Raw genomic sequence first — 8,437 nt, forward strand, 5'->3', positions numbered from 1 at the left:
AAGGTTCTTATGGTGTTCTTGATGATTATACGACGTTCTTGATGATTATATGATGTTCTTGATGATTGTAGGATGTTCTTGATGTTTATGTGATATTCTTACCGAATCTTGATATTAGAAGATGAATTGTGTCCTTGTTGATTTAAAAATGATTAGAACCCTAGGTTGTATCGTATGAAATTATTCTTGGTATATTGGGTGGGAATTCGCATGATTGGGTGTTGATTATGTTTAAAAAATCATGATAGGTTATGTGCCATATGTTCTCGATCTTTGATCCGTTAATTGTCTACGTGTGTTATCAATTGCGTTTGAAAGTGTTTAAGCATGGTTTTGGGTTCCACAAAGGTTCCTGGGGCGTTTTTGGTGAAAAAGAGTCAGTGGGGGTAGGTGGGGGTAGGGGACCCGCCACCTACCCGCGGTCTTCTTGGGCAACGCCGGCAGCGGGTAGCCGGCGGGCGGGCAGCTGCTCGCCGGGCACCCGCTGCCTTGGGATGTGACTTTGGGATTTATGCCGGGAATCACATATGTCGGGTTATGGATATTAACTGTGCTTATCGTTATCTGCCTTGCTTGTTTCCCTATGCTTATGAATTGTATATGCTTTATTATAACTGCTGTCTGTGCTTAGCCCTATCTGTGGAGTCTATCCCTGTTTTAAAAGCTAGAGTTCGTAGGATATATCTTCATGTTCAAAATGGTTTTCGTATATCTATATATATATATATATATCTATATGTATTGTATTTCAACGCGTTGGAGTGGGTTACCAGCATCTCTCGCTGAACAGATATATTTAGCTTTCAGGCACAGACGAGTAGATCACTGGAGCGCGCTAGAAGCTTGGGGCATAGCTTAGATAATTTTCCCTTTCGGCCTGCGTGCCATGATTTAGTATTGATACTGATTGAGGTTTTAGAATTTAGCCTGTGCACCCGAGTTCTCTAGCTCGGGTGTGGCATAGCATCCCGTACTCTTTGTATCGTATTTTGGGATTTAATGAGATCCTATTTTTATTATATAAGTTTTAAAAGTCTTGAAAATCTGGGGTGTTACAACATGTCCTAGGCTAGATTCAACACCCGATCATGCATAATCCCAACCAAATATACCAAGAACTTCATAATATGAAATTTACGATATAAACCCTATTGCTCTAGACATAATTAAAATACAAGATCATACACATAATCAATCACAATATCAAGAACATCAAGATTATCAAATAAGCACAATATAAATCCTATGCAAGGGCTCTATCAAGACTCAATCACAGAATTACACATACGATTATCAAAGGAGCCAATAAATAAGATATAGCAAGGAAAATAGGTTTTGTAAGACATGGGTTACATCTTGGCCCTAATCAATATCCTTGGCTACTAAGGTTCTTCCCTAAGATTTCCTTCCAAAGGATTTCTCCAAGTTTGGTGGCGGGGAAATTCCTTTGCTAGGTTTTCTCGGGAATATCTCGCGTGGTAATATTAATTGTGGTAGGGTTTCTAAATGCTTCCTAATTCCCTATATATATAGATTCAGGAACCCTAACTGGAATCTGAATAGTAAAGGCCCACTTTTCCTATTCCTTATAGAATTAAAGGCTTGGTTAGGGATAAGGGTCCATGATCCATTGTGGACCATACCAATTAATTAATGAGGATTCTAGTCTAATTAAATCCTTTTTAATTATATGTTAATGGAATTAATTTCATAATTAGTCCGGGTACAAGCCCGTAACACGGGGTGCTACAATACGCTCTCTTATATAGGGCTTGAGGATTAAATAGCTTTTAATTTTGGCACTTAAAAACACCCCTACAACTCCTGTAACAGCAACTATTATCTTGGATTTTAATTCAAAATTTAAAATTGGAATAAATTAAAAGAATTAACTCTATAACAGCTAAATTAAAAACCCAACGGTCACAACAGGAGCTTCAATTCGGCCATGGCAACTTTCCAGTGGCTTTTGTGCCCGCAGGTGCTGGTGCACACGAGATCAGGCTTGAGCCTCAACCCTTTTTGTTCTCATTTTGGGATTTGATTTGCACCCCCCTACGAGCGAGAAAGAACCTCTATGCTATACAATACAATAAGCTTAAAAAGAGCTCATGTATAAATAGTGGGGCAAATCCTCTTCCCAAACCAATGTGGGACAAATGCTCACATTTTCCCTTCATTTTCTGACTCAAATTGGTCTACTTTGAGAATCAATATCTCATTCATCCATTATCCGTTTTGAGCGTACAATATATCAATCTCTTCGTCTCGCTACAAAGAACCCGAATCCACTTTGACCTGACCAAAATCGGAAATGGACCCCACTGATAATTGTACCACAAAATAGCCACTTAACATGCCATTTTATGCCATTTTAAGCTATTTTTTCCAACAACATTAACACACACAGAAAATGGGAGCATGGGTAGCAGTACAAAGTAAACAAGGAAACGTTCTTCATTTGCACCATGAATTTTGGGTTGTCTCATGAAACTCAACAAGGTAAGCATATAATGGTCGTTTCTATTGAGTAATATAAAAAGAATGGATGTAATACCATTGTGGGAGTAGATGCTGATGAGGTGGATACTATAATAATAATATATAATGCCTAGAGTAATATAAAAAGAAAGGATGTTATACCTGATGGGGTGATAACCCCGGCCCAAGAGGAGGGGCCCACGAGAGAAGAGCCTAGGAGAGAAAAAGCCTAAGATAGAAGACAAGGGTTAGTAAAAGAAGGAGCCCGATGAGGGCCTGGGCCGAGTCCAGGAGTCGGTCCGGGCCCAAGCAAGGAAGGAGACTCGACCCAGAGGCCAGTAAGAAGCATTCAAGTCGGTCTAAGAGCTGTTGAAGGAACACTCAATGCGGCATTCAAGAGGATTCGGTCAGAAGGGCCGTTAAGAGGCCAAAGAGCTGTTGGTCGACCCTGTAACAGCGACCGAACGGTCTGATAGTGTAAATAGCCTTGAAAGCAGGGATTAATGTACTTCAATTTGAACGGAGGGGAGCCTGCTATATAAAGGCCCCCTCTACACTTGTAAAGGGAGGCGAGTCCATGGCCAGAGAATAAGACACACACTTTCTTATCATCCGACTACTCATCTTCGCGATCACTTTTTGAAAGGTGAATCCACCAACCAAAGGTTGTGTTGGACCTCCTTGGGCCCGAAAACCCAAAAACCAACACTGGTGCCGTCCGTGGGGATCGACACAAAGAGCTACGTGACTCTCTAAGTAGGGCGAGTCCCGAAGTCGAACGAAAAAGCGTCATAAACATGTCGGAAGGATGAGATCAAGCAAACAACCGAAACAACGGGATAGAGGCAGATCTAAGAGATCAGCTGAACCAACGAAATGCTCAAAGTCAAGGAAACGAAACGGCACCGGTGAACCCGCAGCCGCCTATGATACCCCTCACCCCGGAACAACTCCATGCGATCGGACGAGCCTTCGCCGACGCGAGTCGAGGAGTGAGGGAACAGTCGGTTTCTCTGCCGATGCCTCGCCATCAACAACCGTCCCAGAGGCCAGAAGACGGGCAGGAAAATCGACGGGCAGAGAGCCAGCCAGTACGATCAGTCCATTCAAGGTTGGGTCCGAGTGCTGGACGGAAGCCTGCACGAGAGCGACTAGGAGAAAGGGAGCCCAGCCGCGCATCAGCAGGGCCCCGAGATCGGGAAATCGGTCGAGAAAGAGCTCGCACCAGGAGAACTAAGACGCGGACACGACGGACCGAGCGCGTAACGCACAACGATGACCGATCGGCCCAATCTGAGGTCGGCGAAAGTGCGGAATCCACAGGAAACCACACTCGCAATGAAGGCGACGTGGCCCAATTGGCCCGAGAGGTACGAGATCTGAAAGAACAAATGGGGGGAAAGACCAAATCCCCCGGGCAGGCGTTGCTCACCGCTTTGCCATTCTCTTCCGAGATCATGTCCTACAAAATACCCGGCGACTTTAAATTTCTGGAACAAGCCACCTTAGACGGATCTGGAGACCCACGCGAGCATCTGCTTAGCTATTAGGCCAAAATGAAGGTCTTGGGAGTGCGAGACCCGGTGATGTGTCGCGCCTTCTTGCCCACGCTGAAAGGCTCGACAGAAAGGTGGTTAGTGGCGCTGCCTCCTAAGTCGATTCACAGTTTTGAGGAGTTAGCCGACCGCTTCATGAGCCATTATGCGGCCAACATCAAGCCACAGAAGGATCTGACTCACCTGGGAGATGTCCATCCAAAGGAAGGCGAGTCCCTGAAAGCCTACTTGGTTCGATGGAAAAAGGAGATTCAGTCTATCGAAGAGGTCAAAGATCAGACCGCACTCACTTTTTTCATCGAATATTTACGATCCGGGCAGTTGTATCGGGAGCTGCGGGATAACCGCCCGACTTCTTATGCGGAAGCCATACACATGGCCAATAAACGGGCTAACACGGAGCAGGCCATGAAGCATAAGCGACAACACAAAATCGGAGGATCCACCGACGGAAAGAGGACCCGCGCGGAAACCAAGGAAAAGCGCCCGGAAGGGGCTCGGCGACCCGAGGCTAGACGTCCCTATGACAAGCCTATGGTCCATCCCTACAGAGCGGTTCCTCAGCACCCGGTGCACGAAGTTCAAGCGGTCGCTCCGCCTCCGCCCCTGTCGATCGACGAGCGTATGACAGGTGAAGAGACAGGTAAGAACTCTAAGTACTGCCGCTATCATAAGTCTTACACCCATAGTACGGAAGACTGCTTCTATTTGAAAAAGGTCATGGAAGGAATTATCCAGCAAGGGACCCCGCCTCCTAATCAGTGGAGACGAAGGTCAGTAGCACGAGAGGACGATGATCCCGCGGTCGCCGCCGAGAATAGCCGCGGCAAGCGGTCGGCCACTGAGGAGGACGAGGCCCAGTGGCGTCAAAAGCCAGTTATCAACATGATAGTCGGCGGACCAGAGGGCGGTGACTCGGCAAATAACAGAAATGCCTGGGCTCGACAACTATACGTCGGAACAGTATATGGGCGAGAAGAAATCTCGAAGAAAGTGTGCCGAGAACCGATCACATTTACTGACAAAGATTTGCCCACATGAGAGACACCGCATCGAGACGCGCTAGTCATAGCGATGGATGTAAACGGAGTGGTTGTTCGGCGGATCCTGGTCGACACCGGAAGCAGTGTCAACGTGCTATACCTTGAGACTTTCACGAAGATGTGATTGAATCGAGAACAGCTGAATCCAGTCAAGACGCCACTCGCCGGATTCACGGGAGACTCGGTGGAAGCGGAGGGGTCCATCACCCTACCAGTGGAAGTCGGCAGCAATCCCGACGTACAGCAGCTCAGCATGAAATTCATTGTTGTAAACTAAGTTTGCTCACACAATGCTATACTCGGCAGACCAGGCCTGGAGGACTTGGGAGCACTGATCTCCATCGAGCATCTTTGCTTGAAATTCCGCACGCCAAACGAGATAGGAACGATGCGTTGCGATAGATGAGTCGCCCGCGACTGCTACGTTGCGATAGATGAGTCGCCCGCGACTGCTACCTACAAGCCTGTAGGGGGGTGGGCAAACGTGGAATGCAAATCCACGAAATCACAGAACAGCCCCCAAAGAAAGCAATGATACCCCGCCCGGAACCGGCCGTGGAATTGGAAGAAATCGAAATCGACCTTGAACGGTCGGACAGACGGGTCAGAATTGGTGTCTGTCTACCCGGGGAGACTCGTGAGGAGATTATCCAAGTACTCCGAAAGCATCGGCTGGTCTTTGCTTAGGGGCCGGAGGATATGCCAGGTGTCGACAGGTCCATCATCGCCCACCGACTCGCCGTGGATCCAGACCATCGGTCGGTCGTACAGAAAAAGCGGTATCTTGCCAATGACCGAAGGGAATTCGTAAAGAAAGTGGTGGGCACGTTACTAGCTGCGGGCCACATCCGAGAGGTTAAATACCCGGAGTGGTTGGCGAACGTGGTCCTCGTACCGAAACCCCCAGCTTACCGGATGTGCGTGGATTACACTGATCTTAACAAAGCCTGCCCGAAGGATCCGTTCCCCTTGCCACAGATTGACCAGCTGGTCGATGAGACGGCGGGGTCGGCCCTGCTGAGCTTTATGGATGCCTTTAGGGGATATCATCAGATTTTCATGCATCCGGCCGACGAGGAAAAAACCGCGTTCCTTACACCAGACGGGGTGTATTGTTACCGAGTTATGCCCTTCGGACTCAAGAATGCTGGGGCCACCTATTCTCGGATGGTTGCTCGGCTATTCCAAGACTTACTTGGCAAATCCATGGCGGCCTACGTGGACGACATGTTGGTCAAAAGCAAAGAAGAAGCCAAACACGCGGAGGACCTGGCCGACTGCTTCCAAGTGATGCTAAGGTATAATCTCCGGCTGAACCCAAAGAAATGTGCCTTCGCGGTGCAAGGCGGAAAATTCCTAGGATACATGGTGACTAAACGAGGCATCGAGCCCAACCCGGAAAAGGTCTAGGCCATCATCGACATGCAGCCTCCCAGCACCGTCAAAGATTTGCAACGACTGACTGGTCGACTGGCTGCCCTCAGTCGCTTCTTAAGTAAGGCGGCGGATAAAACTATACCATTCTTCGAGGCGATGAAAAAGAAGGAAGGTTTCGCCTGGACGACCGAGTGCCAGCAATCGTTCGAGGAACTAAAGCAGTACCTTTCCACACCTTCGGTGTTGTCCACCCCACGGGAGGGTGAGCCTTTGTTTTTGTACTTGGCCGCCTCCCCCAAGGCGGTGAGTTCGGTACTGGTTCGGGAAGAGGAGCGTGCCCAGCACCCGGTCTACTACGTAAGCCGCTCCTTAAAGGCCGCCGAGACACGGTAAACAGCCTTGGAGAAGATCGTTTATGCACTAGCAATCACCGTACGCAAATTAGCTCCCTATTTCCAAGCCCATACTATCCGGGTACTGACCGACCAGCCGCTGGGGAGCGTACTGCGAAACCCAGCGTCATCAGGACGATTCGTAAAATGGGTCGTGGAGTTAACCCAGTACGGGATCGAGTATCAGCCGCGACCATCCATAAAAGGGCAAGCCTTGGCCGATTTCCTGGTCGAATGCACGGCAGGGGAAGAAGAGAAAGAGCACACCATGGAAGACCGTTCAGGCGAGTGGTGGGAAATGCACGCGGACGGAGCGGCGAGTCGACAAAACTGTGGAGGCAGAATCATGCTGGTCACTCCAGAGGGGTTCCGACTCTACTACGCCCTGAGCTATTTATTCCCGACGTCTAATAACGAAGCCGAGTATGAGGCTGTGTTAGGCGGCCTTCGACTCGCCAAGGCTTTGGGAGTAGAACGATTGCGGATCAAAACTGATTCCCGGCTAGTGGTAGGACAGATTTCCGGCACCTGCGAGGCTAAGAACGTCCGGATGACCCAGTATAAAGAGAAGGCGATAGAAATGCTAAAAGAATTTGGAACGTACGAAATAGAGCATATCTCCCGGATAGACTACATCGAGGCCGACATATTATCGAAAATCGCCTTAGAAGGGATACCGGATCACCTCGCCAAGATTTGCCAAAAGGAAGAGTTAAGTCGTCCGAGTATAGAGGAAACACCATTGGAGGTCCAACAGGTAAATGTCGAGAAATGGGATCGAGAGAAAAACCCCGAGATGTTTTGGATAGAAGACATCCGGCGGTTTAAGGAAACAGGCGAATTGCCAGAGGATCCAGGAGTCGCCGCAAGGATTCGACGAAAAGCCCCTTCATTCCAGATCATTGGCGGACAGATGTACAAGCGCTCGTTCGGGGGGCCCCTCTTGAAATGCCTACTCCAGCCCGAAGCCGAGAGGATAATGGATGAGGCGCATCGAGGGATTTGCGCCGCTCATCAGGGGGCCCACACGCTCGCCCGAAAGCTAGTCGTCCAGTGATATTATTGGCCGGCCATGATGAGAGAATGGATATCTAAGTGTAACATTTGCCAAGCCTTCGACCGGAAGGACAGTCGGTCGGCCACCTTCTACACGCCGGTCACCACAGCCATCCCTTTTGCTAAATGGGGAATCGATTTGTTAGGACCACTACCGGTCGCCCCGGGAAGCTTGAAGTTTTGTGTAGTGGCCATCGATTACTTCACAAAGTGGGTCGAGGCCGAACCACTAGCCACCATCACCGAGTACCAGTGTCGGCGCTTCTTATGGAAGAAGGTGATTTGCCGCTTCGGCCTGCCCGAACACGTGGTTAGCGATAACGGCAGACAGTTTGACTGCCAAGCTTTCGCCAACTTCTGTCGCCGGCATAGTATACGACACACTAAGGTATCCGTCGCGTACCCCCAGGCTAACGGGCAAGTCTAGAATGTGAACCGGACCATAGTGGACGGGATCCGGAAGAAGTTGGAGGACATCGGGGGAAATTGGGTGGATGAGCTCGACCGGGTCCTCTGGGCCTACCGAACGACG

The 8,437-nt window shown here is 49.0% G+C and overlaps 2 protein-coding genes across 2 annotated transcripts; both read left to right on the forward strand.

The window, feature by feature from the left end:
* The first annotated feature begins 4,037 nt into the window (after positions 1-4,037).
* On the forward strand, positions 4,038-5,078 carry LOC109193758. The gene has a single exon (XM_019344575.1). The coding sequence runs from the start codon at positions 4,038-4,040 to the stop codon at positions 5,076-5,078; it is 1,041 nt and encodes a 346-aa protein (XP_019200120.1).
* A 1,424-nt stretch (positions 5,079-6,502) lies between these two features.
* LOC109193759 lies at positions 6,503-7,906 on the forward strand. Its single transcript, XM_019344576.1, has 2 exons — positions 6,503-6,814; positions 6,947-7,906. Exons 1-2 carry the CDS (start codon positions 6,503-6,505, stop codon positions 7,904-7,906), a joined length of 1,272 nt encoding a protein of 423 aa, XP_019200121.1.
* The last annotated feature ends 531 nt before the right edge of the window (positions 7,907-8,437 follow it).

This window comes from Ipomoea nil, unplaced genomic scaffold (genome assembly GCF_001879475.1).
Source record: "Ipomoea nil cultivar Tokyo-kokei standard unplaced genomic scaffold, Asagao_1.1 scaffold1919, whole genome shotgun sequence".
NCBI lineage: Eukaryota > Viridiplantae > Streptophyta > Magnoliopsida > Solanales > Convolvulaceae > Ipomoea > Ipomoea nil.